General features: G+C 37.6%; 1 protein-coding gene across 2 annotated transcripts in view; it reads left to right on the top strand.

The window, feature by feature from the left end:
• Nucleotides 1-11,845, top strand: part of CPS1 (carbamoyl-phosphate synthase 1) — a 129,556-nt gene extending 117,711 nt beyond the window's left edge. For both annotated transcript variants that reach the window (XM_004427511.3, XM_087424881.1), the window contains 5 exons: nucleotides 325-423; nucleotides 7,677-7,736; nucleotides 8,452-8,564; nucleotides 9,932-10,061; nucleotides 10,787-11,845. In XM_004427511.3, the coding sequence (XP_004427568.1) occupies nucleotides 325-423; nucleotides 7,677-7,736; nucleotides 8,452-8,564; nucleotides 9,932-10,061; nucleotides 10,787-10,885 (501 nt within the window). In that variant the 3' untranslated portion in view covers nucleotides 10,886-11,845. The remainder of the gene's footprint in view (nucleotides 1-324; nucleotides 424-7,676; nucleotides 7,737-8,451; nucleotides 8,565-9,931; nucleotides 10,062-10,786) is intronic.
• Nucleotides 11,846-16,778: the final 4,933 nt, after the last annotated feature.

Genomic DNA, 16,778 nt, shown 5'->3' with positions numbered 1-16,778 from the left:
GTAACTCACCACATTATGGACCAGAAGCTGTGATTTGTATCCAAATAACTCACAATAGAATCCAGTTATGTGGCTCCATGGAGTGTTGTTGGATAGAGAAAGAATTGCTTTTGCATTCATTATGCTTAATTAAAAACATAAGATTCATCTGCCCTGGCCAGCCTTTTAATCCCTGGATTCAAATTGCATGGTCTTTGGGCAACTCAATAAAATCCAGCAAAGGAGTCTATGAGTAAAGTGCTTTCCATTTGTATGTTTTTTGGTAAGAGCGGTTGACTGTTATTTGCTTCCTTTTATTTTATTTTTTTCATTTGTTCTAAACAGGTGGCTTGCTTTGGTGAAGATATTCATACAGCTTTCCTAAAAGCAATGCTTTCCACAGGATTTAAGATGCCCCAGAAAGGCATCCTGATTGGAATCCAGGTAAGTGGTGTGTGGTAGTGTGTATGCCTGCAGGCACATGCTGGGAGAGGCTGGGAGAGGGACCTTAATTGTGTTAGAGAAGTCGGGAGATTTGTCTTAAGTTCCACCAAAGAAAACAGCAGTTTATAGAAAGAATGGACATTTGTTCTCTGTATATACTCTGATTTTTGCCTTTTCCATTGCAGCAGCCGATACAAATAAGTGAATAAATAAAAAAACAGAAAGAGAAAGTCTCTAGTGAAGGAGTAATTTTTCTGAAGGGGATTTAGGGAACCTTAAAAAAGAATGTCTTCTCTTCCTTGCTTATGTTTTTTCTATATGTTTAGCTCTTAGATTTTCCTCCTTAGCCCCTGAATATGGGCTTTCCATAAGGTTGAGTCTCTCTCTCTGTCTCTGTCTCTGTCTCTGTCTGTCTCTTTCTCTTGACTTTCCCCTTTGCCAGCTCATCCACGTCTACAGTATCCACTGTCCTACCTGTAATGATCACCTTTAAATCTTCATCCTCTGCCATCTCATATTTCCAACAATCTGCTGGATACCTCCCTTTGGATCTCTCAAACCCAGCATGTCCCAACCTGAAGTCATATTATCCCCTCCTGACCTCTGTTCCTTTCTTCCTCATATTCATTCATTCATTCACATTTCAATTTCTACAATATGTCAAAGATTCAAAGTTGAAGACAGGGGCATTATTTGAGAAATTTTCTTAGCCTGACACTCTGCAACTAATTGAAAGTTCTTGAAGGGCAGTGACTTAATGGGCTTAAGAAAGTCAGTATATCCCACAGTGTAATGTGGATGTTCTTCAAGTATTATTATTCAGTAAGGTCCAAAACAGGGTGAAATAATTAAAGGTTCTAGGTCAAAACAGGGTGAAATAATTAAAAGTGAATATTTTCGTACAACGACAAGGGCACTATTGGTTTAATATTGCAAGTCAAATGTAAATCTTAGGGCCAAATGGTAGCTAGGAAACTTCTATTACTCCTTGGAATAATTATTGCAAGAATGTACAAACTGCTCTGTTTATAAATTTTCTGAAAAAAATACTAGATGCTTCCCAACTGGTCATTCATGTTCATTTGAGTATAGAAATTCTTAGATCCTATAAAAGCAATAGATGGTCTTATATATGACCCCTGTTGTACTTTATTAATAAACTCAAACTCTGCATGTTTACATAAAAATCAATAAAAATATAATTAGAACAGTACCAGGTATTCTCAAGGCAGTGGGTGATTATTACAGATACTGTCTCATTAGGGTGTCTTAATATCAACAAATTAGGCTCTGGAGACGGGTAGTGGCTTTGGAGAAGTTTCTGCAAAGAGGAACTTGGGATTTTACTTCATAAAGGTGCCAGAAGGGCGATGGTGAGCAGTCAGAGCAGAGGCTAACAAGATGACTTGCAATTGCGAAGCTTAATGGCAGTTTAGAGACAGATCACACCATATGAGAGACTCATCATGTTATAAATGGGTATTAAGTATTATTAAGTCACAAGTATGAGAGTATTTGCCCAACTTCCAGTTATAGCTTAAAGTTTAATGTGAGACCTGGGGACATTCAGAGGAGACCATGCCCTTAGTCCCCATCTTCACAACTAATCATAATAGTGCTAACATTTCAAAATATCAGTTTAAGGAGGCAGTGATATATAAAATTGTGCTTTGTTTGGTTCTAGTGCTGCAGGGAAATGTGAAGCAAAAATTAATTTGATCCCTATGAAGTATTTGTGTGATATTGGCATTGGTGAAGAGAATTTTTGCTTTTAGGAAAAAAAGAGTTTTATAGGGAAAAAAGAGCTTTCTTAAAACAGTGAGGTTCTATCCATTGAAGTTCTACCTTTAAATGTATTTTTTTTAAAGAAATCAATCTTCCAGCAATTATGCGAGTTATTGTAAAGAACTTTTTTGGTGTATCAGTACATAGTGTTAGGGATTTAAATATATATGTATTTTAATTACAAAGTTAAAAAAAAGTATACTTAAAGACATATTTAATAAAATATTTACAGATGTGGTAAAATTGATCAGCAGGTCTCTAAGCCTCCACAATTGACAAGAATCATTTTCTGACCTACTTTATGTGGGAAGAAAGGAAAAGCTTCCATCATCAACAGTTAATGTATAGTCTCACCATTACTATATGGAGGATTTTCATTTGTAGTGATTTTTAAAAATGTGTAGTCATAAGTGTAACTGAACAATATAACAGAATATACTAACTGGTGAGGTAAAAGCTATAAAACTCACTTGACATCTTCTTAGGTAGAATGAGACCAAATCTAATCTCAACCTTTTACCCAACATTCATAGCAACTGTGGATAAAGTAATTAGCGTTCTATATTTCAGGATACAGTGTATTTTTTATCATTTTATTTAACATGATTCCACTTGATCAGAAAAATTTATATAGACTCTTTCGAACATAGAAAGTCAGAACTGAAAAGTACCTCAAGTAGTACTGCTAATACAGTCATGTGTCGCTTAACGACAGGGACGCGTTCTGAGAAACATGTCCTTAAGTGATTTTGTGGCTGTGTGATCATAGGGTGCACTTACACAAACCTAGATGGTACAGCCTGCTGCATACCTAGGCTATATGGTCCTAGTCCTACAGGACCACCGTTGTATATGTGGTCCACCTTGTCCAAAATATTGTTGTTCAGCGCATGACTGTATATAAATGGGAGTTAGTGCCAGTAAATAGAAAGGAAGGCGTTTAGTTGAGTGATGTTATGAAGTCCTAAGAAAGTCCACAATTGGTTTTTGATTTCTTAAGATCATCATTCATATAGTGTGAGGCTGTGTAGAATTCACTCGCAGAAGAGCAGAGGCAGCCAGCACTATTGAGTTAACTTGCCTTATTATTCCTACGTATATAAATGGGGAGAATGGTCAACATCTACCCCACTGATTTGAGGTAAAGGTCTTCTCTTCGTCTCCCCATCCTGATCCAGCTGCCTGCTATGAGTAGAAGAATTTAATGAAGATACCTTAGCTCAATTTTTCACAACAGGTCGTGAGAGAAAATTGCGAGAAAAAAGAAATATGGAGGAGAGGTAAAAGAAACTCTGAGCCAGGAAACATGTTTTCTTTTGTTGGTTGTTTCACACATATTTTAAATAGTAATTTATTACTAGCAAGTATTAGCCACTTCTCAACATTTAGTAAACAGTGTGTGTGTGTACATGTGTGTGTGCACGTGTGTGCTCATTGGTTATATTGTAGTCTTCCTAACTTTTTATTTCTCTTCTCTTTCCCATTCTACTCCTTTATACACATACCCTCTGTTTCTGCCCTCCCCAAATTAAATCCTATGGGCCAAAGTACCTGGGAAGTTTGAAATATTCATAACATTAACCTTGTATAACTAGAACTTAGGGAAAAAAATAAAGATTTAGATTTTGTCAAAGGATCCTTGTCAACTTAACTATTACATGCACCGTGTCTCTACTTTCCTTCGGCATATATCCTAATAAAAGAAAGGCATAATGCAGGTTTATATGGCAACAAAGTTATCTTTGACTTTCCTGCAATGTTTCCAGTCTCCTTTCATCCCATCAGGATTTATTTTTGGTTGCTCTGAGTAGGCAATCTGGCTCGTTGTGAAGTTTTCTGGAACACCTTTTAACAATAAATGATTTACTCCGGAGTCGATCAAGAGTGCTCACTGTTTTCCCCTCTGATTGGGCTATTCAGTGGTGCTTGTGGAGTGGCGAGCGCCATCCTGACATCTGCGCCTCAGCGTTGCTCAGAAACACAAAGCAAGCATTTTATTTGAAAAAGACAACTCCAAGTGACATGAGTAACCTTTTATCTTCAATGTGGAGTCATTAGGAACAAGCATAGAGTTGCCAATCCAGACATCCCCGTGGAGTCCGCAGGCATCACACAATGTTACCTTGGCTTTCTGTTCTGCAGCCAGAAGTTGGATTAATGTGAAAATGATAATTGGAGGAAATATATATATTTTTCATTTTTAAAGGATTTTCTTCCTTATAAACATTTTCCAGGAAATAAATCAGCTTGTACTTTTCACCTTTGGTAACAAATGGTTCCTTGCCCAGGTATTTTCAATCAGCTATTAAGTCTGGGGCTACTCAGACGCAAGCTGACAGCTGTAATTTCTTTTTGTAGAGAGGCTGTTTTGTGTGTCACAAGTGTTCAATACATGTTTGATAGAAGTTTATAATGTGGCTATGAAAGCCAACACCCCAGACCAGAGGCAGAGTGTTTCCCTGGCTGGGAACTGCCAATACTGTCATGTCAGATATTTATCTTTTCCACTTGGGGCTGAAACAGCTCCATAATGAGGTTCTGACTAGTGTCTTCAGGTCTTAGAGGACTTGCTGACTTATTTTACTTTAAAATGGCAAAGAAAAAAGTTACATTCTAGTGCTCCTCCCTCCACATTTTTCATTGTGACTTTGGCCAAGGTTAATGCATCTTCACCTCAAATTACAAAGTGAGGGAAGGAGGTTCCTCCTATTTCTAAACTTAATTGTGCATCAGAATCACCTGGAGCATTTGTTAAAATGCAGATTATGGGAATCTACTCCCAGAGTTCCTGATTTCAAAGATCTGGCATGGGGCCCAAATTTTACATTTTAAACAAATTCCCAGGTGATACCGATTCCCCAGGGGACCACATTTTGCGAACCGCTGTATTTGTGAAATGGTATTTTAGAAAACTGGTTCAACATTAGGTTATCACATAGCCATGTAGTATCAGTGAGTTTTGCTGGGAGAAAATTTAAGAGATTGAGAACAGTTCATTCAGTACATGGTTCATGTATCAACTAGTCAATAAGTGTTTGTTGGACACCTTTGTGTTGACCTTCTAAACATGCTTTGGTGCTTACTTAAGTCTGTTCCATGTTTAGCAGAAGGTCACGATATAAAGTTAGATATTAGGCGGGTTTGACAAAATTCAGAAGTTCATTTAGAATATTTCATGTATATTTGCTGAATGTCAAGGAACCTTAAAACATGAAGAAAACCTAAAATGGCATCTAATTCAGCCACCTGCTTTCCAAGCAGAATCAAACTTGAACAATTGTCCTATTCTTCTGCGTAACTTATTCTTAAAGAGACTGCCAAAGACCTCATTAAATTGCACTAATGTCACTAAGAGTTACTGTCTTATTTTTATACTTACTTTAAAAATTTTATTGTTTATGTCTAGCCATGAGCTTCTTGCATCCAAATGCATTTCTTCCTGTTGGGTGCTAAGCGGGAATGGAAAGCTACTCTTGGGCATGGTTACAATTTGTGTTCTAGAAGACTGCCATGAATAACCCCTGAGCCTGCCTTAGCTGGGATTCATCCAGCTGCATTTATCTTTTCTATTTGCCAATAGTTTCCTCTCATAAAACTGCAGTTCTGGGATTGAGAGGGCCAGAATCTGAAAGAATTTTATATTTGACCACAGTCTTTGGAATCTTTTCCTAGGATTTAGATCTGTTCTCAGAAATCCTCTGCAAAAAAATATTAGGAGGTTTTATGGGCTGAACATTATCAAAATTGTGCAAGGATCTTGATGTGTTTTGTTATCACAATTCTTGGTTTCTCTGAAACTCTGCAATAAGATCGTATCCATGATTTGTTTTTCCACCATTACTAATACGGTTTCTAAATAGATTACAAAACATTTACTAGAGTTACCAAGTTATGTTATCTGTTTACAAATTTTTTTACAAGAGAAAACAGCCAAAATGTCCTCATTTAAAGAAAAATGGGTATGTTTTTAACTTCGTGTGATTTTGCATAGTCTGTTTAGCTCAGGTACTCAGATGCTCATGTTAATGAGGATAGGGTCAAGGGTTGATCTTAGGGTAGGCCATTTAGCTTTGTTTTCTTTCACCTTGACCACTGTCTTGCAAATACTGGCTTTTGCTCACAGGAGGGAGGTATGTTCAGAACTGGGGACTCCTGATGGTAACGTGCAGGAGTTCAGGGAGGGCAGGACTCGGAAGCTAGATGCATCCAGCTGGGGTTCTAGGAAGGTCATAGCGATGGACTCTAAGAGAATATCTGAACAGTGAGATGGAACATTAGGAAAGCCTGTCTGGAAATAAAATATATGTGAGGAGGAAGTTGGTTTGTATTGTAAGAGTGACAGCCAGTAGAGGAACCCAGGCTTGGAAACTAGGGTGCAGAGGCAGGAATCTAGTCTCTGGCAATGTATGGCATTGCCTTCTATGATGATATGCGAGAATCTCGTGTTGCATAAGACTAAATACAAAGCATGTGTATCTAGAAAGTGAATTTTGTAATTTGAGGTAAAGATGCATTAACCTTGGCCAATATTAACCTTGGCCAAAGATTAACAATTAACATTTAATGAGAACTATAGAATGGACCAGTAATTGTGCTAAGTTACTGTACTAACACTTAAGTAGTGCTTACTTATAAACTAGCTCTTTGAATACTCACAAGGACCCTAGGATGCGGATACTGTTACTATTCCCATTTAATAGGTGAGGAAAGGGTGTCACAGAGAGGTTAAGTTGCTCAAGGTCACGCATTTTATTGTGGAGCCTCAAGAAGTAGATACACTATTATCCTCATTGCTGTTTTAAAAATGAAGAAATGGAGACTCAAAGACACTCATTTTTCTAAGCGCACACTACTGGTGAATGGTAAAGCAAGGATTTGAAATACAACTTGGTGACTCCAGAGCCCATTCTTTCAACCACAACCTTCCATTGCCTTAGAGTAAATGCGAAACTGAGTTCCAAATGAGTGACTTATTTCAGGGAGCAGTGTGTGAGCTACGAGGACAGGGCCTAGTTACTGAAGGGCAGTGCAAAGTTAGAACTGAGCAATTAGAGGAGGTTGAACAGGCAAAACACCCAGCCAGGCTGACTAGGTGTTGACTCCTAACCTGGGTGTCTTTAAATTCTCCTTGGCCAGGAGAGGAGTGCAGAACTGGGTACATATGAATCTACGGACAGAGACTAAGTGGATTAAATAGGGAGTGAGGGCGTTTGAGGACAGGGGAAAAAGTAAGACAGTAGAGAGCAAGATAATGTGGATGGAATTTCACCTATGTTGGAAAATAACTAAGAACTCATACTCACTATAGGAAGATAAAAGGATAAAACTTATCATCTTTGAATATAAGGCCCCTGGCAACATATGGCATCGCCTTTTATGGTGATATGTGACCATACCGTATTGCATAAGACTAAATAAAGAGCATGTATATCTAGAAAGTGAATTTTGTAAAATTCCTTTGATTTCAGCACTCATTCCGTCCAAGATTCCTTGGTGTGGCTGAACAATTATACAATGAAGGTTTCAAGGTGGGTTATATTAATTTTTTTCCAAATTGTTTTCTGTCAGCATTGAAATCTATCGACAAAGGAGAATATTGGAGAATCTTAGAGAATGAAATTGTTCAAAATATATCCTTTCAACCTGAAAGGTATAACTAACTGGGTAATTTCAAAACTTCAATAAATAAAATAATGGGAAAGACTAGTTTTAATAAAATTTCCACAAACTCATGGAAGTTGCCAGCTAAACACTTAGAAAGTTTAGCTTATGCAGCATTTGGACAAAGTTACAATGCATTTCTATATATTTTCCCCTTTTTTTTCCCTGTTTCCATATGAAGTCATGGTTTCCAGCTATTACAGTTAGAGGCAAAACTTCTTTGCGGTGAATACCTCCACACAAAGCCTAGTTCAGTAAAACAAAATTATTGTCATGGGCTTTCTTGACCTGATAGTGATGAATTCTGAGCCATGAATAATTCTTTAGTTTTTCTCCTTTACAGAAGCATTTATAATTGAGGTTATTAAATTTTTCCTTACTGCAAATATGTTAAAAATATTTAAAATATGCGTGACTCTGGATACTGAATCCAAATCTCTGTTCATGGCATCATATTGCATCTCATATTCACCTGTTTCTTCTATTTTATGTTTTAAATGACACGTGTGTCCCAGTAGGCTTCTTTGCTCCATGAAAGCCTTCCCTATGATACAGTAACCGACTTATCCATTTTAAATGCAGCTCTTTGCCACGGAAGCCACGTCAGACTGGCTCAACGCCAACAACGTCCCTGCCACCCCAGTGGCATGGCCATCTCAAGAAGGACAGAATCCCAGCCTCTCTCCCATCAGAAAGTAAGAACTGGTGGACTCTTTTCTGAGATAACAAAATAGATAGAGGGTTAACCCTGGGAGCTAAGATGATATGAATACCTCGCCTTAACCTACTCAAGTCTTCTAAAAGTCCTCTTAGTGAACCAATTTAAAGTGAGTAAATTTGTGGATGATAGTGAGGTTTCATTCCCGTGAACTTTGCTATTACTATAGAACAGACAATGCCATATATGTACATAGTGATATGTAGCCTCTTTCAAAATATTTCCTAGTAAGAGTGCTTTCCTGATGGACACCAAGATCTCAGTGATGAGAATCACGGACACGAAGGATGTAATGCAGCTCTCTATAGTTCACATTAAACTAACATTGTATGTACTAAACATGTATATCAAGTATAAGATTGACCACCGCATTAATGCACTGAGGTTGTGCATTAATGAATTAGTCAATTTATTGAGCACTTGCTACAAGCAGGAGACTATGGTGCGTGCTATGATAATGTCATCCATTGAATTACCTAATTTACCATTCTTTGATCAGGTTGGCTGTTACGCCTTAGACTAAGTCTTCATTAGATTTTGTCAGACATATTATTTCAGCACACTATGTGAGCCTTCAGGAACATGCTTACATCAACACTTACTGAACTATGTGGCGTGGGTACATAGAAGATAATTCTCTGTTACTCCAGGATATTACAGCCTATTAAATATGAAGTCATACCAAATTCTATGCAGTATACTATTAGGGCTCTTCAGAAGGTAACCTATAAATCACGATCAAATTAATAAAAGAAAGGCAAATTGTTCAGACCTTAGTAGACTTCCAACGATGCTATAAGCCCCTTGCTTGGGGCTTTGTAAAACAATAATTAGCACTAGTTCATGCTTTTGACATTTAAATGTCTCCTGGAGTGTGTGGCAGCGCAGCAACAGAATGAGAAATAGTTTAATTCAAAATCAAGTGACCTGCATTCTCATACCCGCTGAAAGGCACTGGGAAGCAGGCAGTGAAGTAAAGCTTATCTGGGAGTGGGAGTATGGAGATAGAATGGCCTTTGATGCTGGAGGAATCCCCTCCTTGTAAAATAAGTAAATATCTATCAAATTATCAATTCTTATTATGGATAGATAAAATTTTAAAGAGAAAACAAAACTTTCCATTCAATTAGTTAGACTTTCACCAGAATTCTTTCAAGAACACAATAAAAAAATGATACCCCCAAATGAGTGTAATTTGAATATCCACTTAGGAATAGAGGAGGCAGGCGGCAGTCAGCTCAGTATGGCATTGACTTGAATGGTTGAGAGTAATTTACGCTGGTACTAATTATAAAATATACATCGTCACCTGCAAACTTTCGTTTATTTTGTTTATTCTTCCAGATTGATTAGAGATGGCAGTATTGACCTGGTGATTAACCTCCCCAATAGCAACACTAAGTTTGTCCACGATAATTATGTGATTCGGAGGACAGCTGTTGACAGCGGAATTGCTCTCCTCACTAACTTCCAAGTACGTTCTCTTCCTCAAATATAGCCTGCGTGAGGGTTTTTATTTCTGTGTCTCCCTTAAGAGTGTTCATCAATATGTGCACATCTCTCTTCTCTCCTTCTTGTCACATTCAGAATGGAGAAGAATTTCTAAATAGAATCTAAAGTAATGATGCTATTATGGTAGGTCATGGCCTGGGACAGTTGGTGATCAAGCAATTGAGATAATCAAAAGCCAGGGATAGCCATGGTTCTCTCATTACCCCTACAATTTTCCTTGAAATAAAAAGTGTGGTGTGGCATGGAATAAAAAAAACAAACTTTTATCCCATAGTTTCTGAATGAAAAGCCCCACAGAAAAGCAACAGGTTAATGATAATTGACAAGCCAGATATAGCGCAAGTACTTGTCCAATTCACAGAAAATGATGGCTGAGGGATGTTCAGTTCCACTTGGACGTGACCCACCAGATTTATCACAGGGAGAGGAACAGTTTTTTGAGACTCATTAACTTTCTGCCCATCATATTCTTTTCCCTTAGTCAATTTTAATCCCTCTGGGGGATTAAACCCCATAGTGACATCTGAGATATACGAGAAAGTCCCTATCAAATAAAAATTTTTGTGTCTTTTATCCCATGCCCTTTTGAAAATTGGGAGCAGAAGCTGTGACTGTTCACTCCTGCTTAATTAAACATTCACTTTCATGTCATGTGGGTTGCTAATATTCCTGCCCTTCTATTTTCAGGTGACCAAACTTTTTGCTGAAGCTGTGTGGAAATCTCGCGATGTGGACTCCAAGAGTCTTTTCCACTACAGGCAGTACGGTGTTGGCAAAGTCGCGTAGGGACGTCGACACCCCAGCTCCATGCTTAAATCAACTGGAATAAAGGAACTAATTCCCAACTTTCTTTCCGAGAGATGAATATTGCTACCAAACTTTATTTCAGTTTACTTAGTTATGCCTTAATATTCTTTCCTTTCACAGTTAAATTGTTGTCAGTCACTTTTTTTAAAACCTAGGTGACTTGTTCTTCCTGAGCATTCATCCATTTCCTAACGCCTTACTTTTGGTGGGCTAAGCTTCCCTATGTGCTTATTTGCAGCTAACATTTTGTGCTGCTGATTAACAATGATCAAGGTAGACAAAGTTGCTGCACCGTCTTCTGAACTCTTTCTATATCAACTTTACTGATACTATTGTCATTGTTTTTAAGTAGAATCTGCCACACTCAGGACACTTTCAAAGGCAGAACACTATAAAAATTTGTTAAAACGAAATATGGATTTAATTTATGAACCCCTCCATGTGATGTTGGTGTATTCCTTCTTTTTAATAATCATTCTATCTGGCTCATCCAGGAATATCATTATTCCTTCCCGCAGTACTGAATTTGAGAAGTGTGACAGAGATCTTGAAGAATGGGTTTCTTTAAAGGACACAGGTTTGCAGTTTTGTGTTTTGGAGTATGTCAGCAAATGGTAGATACTGCTGAGGTGGTTTTGTTCTTGTTTTTCTTTGGATTTTAACCTGAGCCAAGTGAAATCTTCAGATTTATTGGCCATCCTGTCCCCCAGCTTTGGAATAACTTGGACGTTCTGCTCATTCCCTTCGGATTATGGATTCTGTTGATCTATGAGTCCCACACTGCACTATGAGTTCCATGTATTTTAAGCACAAGGGCCCCATTCCTTCTGCATACAAGAAAAGTCCTTCCTACATGACAGCCTTTGTTGCTTTTAAACTTTTTATGTTATTACAAGTGCTCTAATTGTGAACTTTTAAATAAACTACCGTGAAGAGGCAGTACAGTTGTATTCTTGCATTTATTTATTTATTTTTACGTTGATATACAAAATCAGTTCACTTCTCTGATGAAACAGAGTTTTGGGCCAGGATTATACCACTTTTTCTTTTTCTATATAAATCCATACAGGGTATGAGCAAATTAATATTAAAAATACTGAAGCCAAGGCTGTTAACATTTTTCTCCTTTTTTCTTGTCCCCCCTTGTTCATAAGTCTCATTAAAAGATTTATCACGTGGTTATGTGGTTATATAACACCTTTGATCTGGATCCTTTCAAATATATAGCTACAACCACATACTGACTAAAGATTGCTACACATTTATAAAGTACACCTTTAAACAAATACCTTGCATAACATGGAGAAAAGTACCTGAACCCAGTCAGAGGCTGATGATCCACGTTGTCTGATGGAGATAGATGGTGCCAATGGCCTTGGTGATACCATATCCCAAGAATACCACTGAAGTGTGGCTTTGTGAAAGTCCTAAGATAATGGTGATGTGATAGCTTTTATACCTTCTCTTTCACACCACAATCAAGGGATTACCACTCGCTATAGATCTACGCGAAGGCTTTTTAAATTCTTTTTCTCCTCTCTTCCTTATTACAACTGTGGTTGATACTGTCATTACTTCTTCCCTGCAATGTTATAATAATATACTCCCTGATCATCTATCCATTCACCTGAAAATATTTAATGAGTTTCTGCAATGTTTGGTGTGGGATATACCATGACCCCTCCTACTCTTCTTATTCTAGTATTTTTCTGATACCATGCTTCTTATCACCATCACACCACCAGCATCATCTTAATAACTAACATTAGGATCACCTGCTATTCCTCAAGCAGTTCTGAGTACTTTACATGAGTTAACCCATTTAATCTTCTCAATATCCCTATGAACAGGTGCTGTCATCTCCATATAATAAACTGAGGCATATAGAAGTTAAGTAACGTGCCTAAGGTCACACAAAATGCAGTCTCGTTTTTTTATATCATATTCTAATGGAAGACAGACATGTAAAAAATCATTTCTCACAGTGAAGAAAGTACTTAACTTGCCTGAAGAACTTAAGGAAAGGCTTTTCTGGGGAGATGGCTTCATGTGTTCTCTCAAACAGGGTGTTATAGCTCCCCAGGTAGACTAGAGGTTAAGGGCATTCATTTGAGGAAATTGCAAGTAGTTTGGTATGATTGGAGCTCAGGGTATGTGTGGAGAGAAAGGGCTATGGACAGAAGTTGAGACTGGATTCTTAGTTGTGTGTACTTAAACCACATGGAGGTTTTAAACTTTTAATGGGGAAATAATTTTGGACTTAAGAAAAGTGCAAAAATAAAAATAGTACACTCTTTACCCAGATTTACCTACTGGTAATATTTTACCCCGTTTGATTTATTATTGTTTGCTCTATTATTTACCATCTATCTATCTATCTATCTACCTATCTATCTATCTATCTATCTATCATCATCATCATCTATCTAATCTTCATCATCATCATCGTCGTCATCTATCATCTATCATCCATCTATCATCTATCTCTCTATTTAAACACATACATACACACACATAGAGGAAGAGAAAGTACGCTTTTACCAAAAATAAGCAGGCTGCTCATGACCAATTTAGAAATATAACTCATAGTTTGAAACAATTGTTTGCTGCAAGTACCAAAAGTTTGAAGTAATAGTTAAGTTTTATACTGTGGGAATTTAATAAAGATTCTCAATGTTTATATTAATTTGAACAGGCTATTTGTAAAAATACAGAAAAATGAGAAGAGTAATAATAATCAGCATTGTTTCTAAATATACTCTGTATTTTTGTTGATGAAATAAAGGGTCTTTGGTAAACAGAAGACAAGATACACTCTCTCCATGGTGCTGAAAATGGAATTAACAGTAGTTTTTGTTTTTGTTACCTATCTTCTAATATTCCAAACTTCAAGAAGACTTAAACACAAATGAATAATGCATTCAAGAGCTTTGGTTGGAGGAGGGAAACGCAAGAAAATAGAATCAGATTTGTGTTAGGATTTGGCAAGGCTTTGTCCTCTTGGGGCATTTTTATTCTTTCATACAAACAGGTTAACACATTTTAAAACCTCTGAATCTGTTATATATTACAAGTGCAGACACAGAGGGGGCTATGTCTGTAGAGCTGAATAGTAAATCGAAGTAGCTTTCTCCATACCGAGAATTTAATAGCATATGAGGAGGCCTGGCTCTACTGGCTGGCGTGAAAGGGAGCTCAGCCAGCTGGTGAAATGAAGAGGAATAAAGAATGATCCATTTATAGATTTAGGATTTTACGGCTTTGGAAAGGTAAGGAGAATATTTTTACTGTACTACTGTCAAACTTCCTCTTAAGCAGTGTTCCTACTGAAAACTTTTAAAAACAGTTACAACATTCACTTATCTCAACAGCTGTAGGTACTTGAACCTCAGCTTCTACGGTGGCCACAGCCTCTTGAACAATGAAAGTGGAAATTATCAGAGAAACAAACCATAGCTGAATGCAGTTAAGTGCTTTGTAATTACACACCAGTGTTACCATTTGGCTGCTGGTACAGCCCTCCCACAGGCACAGGTGCCATAAATGCTCACACACACCCAATCAAATCCACAAAGACCTTTCATTACATGTAATTTGAGATACCCTTAGCTTGAAAAAGACTAGCTCAACTTTCTTTCTCTTCTTTCTCTTACCATTTCTTTTCCTTTTTTTCTTATATATAAAAATTCTATTTTTCCTAATGAATATTACTGTGCTATTTTATGAGAAGCTGTTGCAATTGGTGACTGTGAAGGTAATGTGGCAGGAGGAAGAATGTCTGTGCTCCTCCTGAGTGGCTCCCCGGGCTTTGTGAAAAATTGGTTATAATTGTCCCTACTTCTTCTCTTGTGCATAATGTAGGGTACAAGGGTTCCAGAAAGAGAATTTAAGTACCTACAGCTGTTGAGATCAATGCAGTAATAGAAAAAAAACCTCAGCAGGTCAAAATTAGCACCATTTGTGCATGCATCTTGTTGCTTAAAGATAATTTTTTGAGTCTTTACAACTTTCATTTTATAAGGGACTTGTATCCACAAAGAAAATTATTGATTGTTGACCAAAACAAAAAATAGGCTTTTTTGGTAGCAATAAAGGTCCACTTTCTCTCTCCTGAAACTACCAGTCTGGCTAATTACTTTTTTAAGGTGTTCCCTAGAAGAAACACACAAACCACAGAGAAGTGCTTTTGTTACCCAAGTAAGCAACACCAGCAGTCTCACAAAAAGTCAAAGATGCTTGTGTCCCCAAATCACAATTTCCTCTGCAAAGCTTAGTGCTGTTGGCAGCCATGATGAAGACAGACAAGGTATCAACATGTAGCAAGGGGAGAGAATCCAATAAGCTCAAAAAATGTTGTTAAAGGAGAGAAATAACTTGGAAAAAAGTATGTATTTTATTAATAAAGATACATTCTAGGGGCCGGCCCCGTGGCTTAGCAGTTAAATGCACACGCTCAGCTACTGGCTGCCCGGGTTCGGATCCTGGGCACGCACGGACACACCGCTTCTCCGGCCATGCTGAGGCCGCATCCCACATACAGCAACTAGAAGGATGTGCAGCTATGACATACAACTCTCTACTGGGGCTTTGGGGAAAAAAAGGAGGAGGATTGGCAATAGATGTTAGCTCAGAGCCGGTCTTCCTCAGCAAAAAAAGAGGAGGATTGGCATGGATGTTAGCTCAGGGCTGATCTTCCTAACCAAAAAAAAAAAGAACAAAAAAGAAAAACAAAAAGATACATTCTAATAGCCAGTGTCTAGATGACTATATTTTTCTTTCTGAAATTTAAGGGCATTCAGGAATCTCTTTCATAACCTTTCTTCCATGGGTCTATGCAAGATCCTGAAGGATGAAATATGACAGAGCTTCGAGGTCTTTAGCATAACAGAAATATTCTGCTGAATGTTTTTCACAGCTCTTTACAAATTTCTACATAGAATGCTGTAAATGAAATTTATATGGAATAATTTCATTAGACTGTAACATTTATTTTAATCTCTCCATTCAAGAGGATTTACATATGGATCCTTTTTAAAAATGTTTTCTTGTTAAATTGAGGACTTAATGTCGTATCATTTGCCAGGTTTGATATACTTTCTTTCCCACTCATAATTAAAATATATAGGGAGCTGCAGGCGAAAAATGGTGTTGTTGCAGTTAAAATGTGAGTGAGTAGGAGTTTATAGAGATTTTTAAAACCATGAGGCATAAGTATTTGATGTAAACTAGGCTCACACTTTATTCATTGTATCAGAAGAAGATTAGGCAATACTGAATTTATTTTCCCAACATTGGAGGCCTCCAGAGGAAAAAAACCAGCTTGTGCTAAATCTATCATTACCTGCCTTGGGGTACCGTGTGAAGTCCTGTTGCCTCAGAAGTCACTCACTGACTCTAGTGCCCAGTTCTGTTGAAATCTGTGGATCTGGGGGCCTCAGGGGCTTCTGATTGCAAACAGATGATACTTTGTAGACTGGCTCATCAGAGGATGGTCCCTGGCTTACCCTACTTGAGTTCTGCCATGCTAATCTCTCTGGGAGGTTGATTACAAACTGATATTCTCAGAAGTACATGAAGCGCACAGGTTCTTTGGTTACTGTACCTGTATTAATGTCCATATGATGGGATTGGTTTTAACCAATGATGATTTTGATTGATCCATTAAGGTTACCCCCACTATAAATAATTCCAGATCATCTCAGCATCCCTTTTCATCAAGCTAAAACCTAGAGCTGAGAACCAATCATGAGTTTCTGGTACTTGTACAGGTCTACGGAAGGTAGGGACATATTCATCTTATTGATTGTTGTATTCTCAAAACCTAAATAATAGTAGGTGTTCAAAACTATTGAATCCACAAAATTTTGATTCT

This window comes from Ceratotherium simum, chromosome 37 (genome assembly GCF_057802395.1).
Source record: "Ceratotherium simum simum isolate JZ-2026a chromosome 37, ASM5780239v1, whole genome shotgun sequence".
Taxonomy (NCBI): domain Eukaryota; kingdom Metazoa; phylum Chordata; class Mammalia; order Perissodactyla; family Rhinocerotidae; genus Ceratotherium; species Ceratotherium simum.
This window is presented reverse-complemented; position numbering and strand designations above follow the sequence as displayed.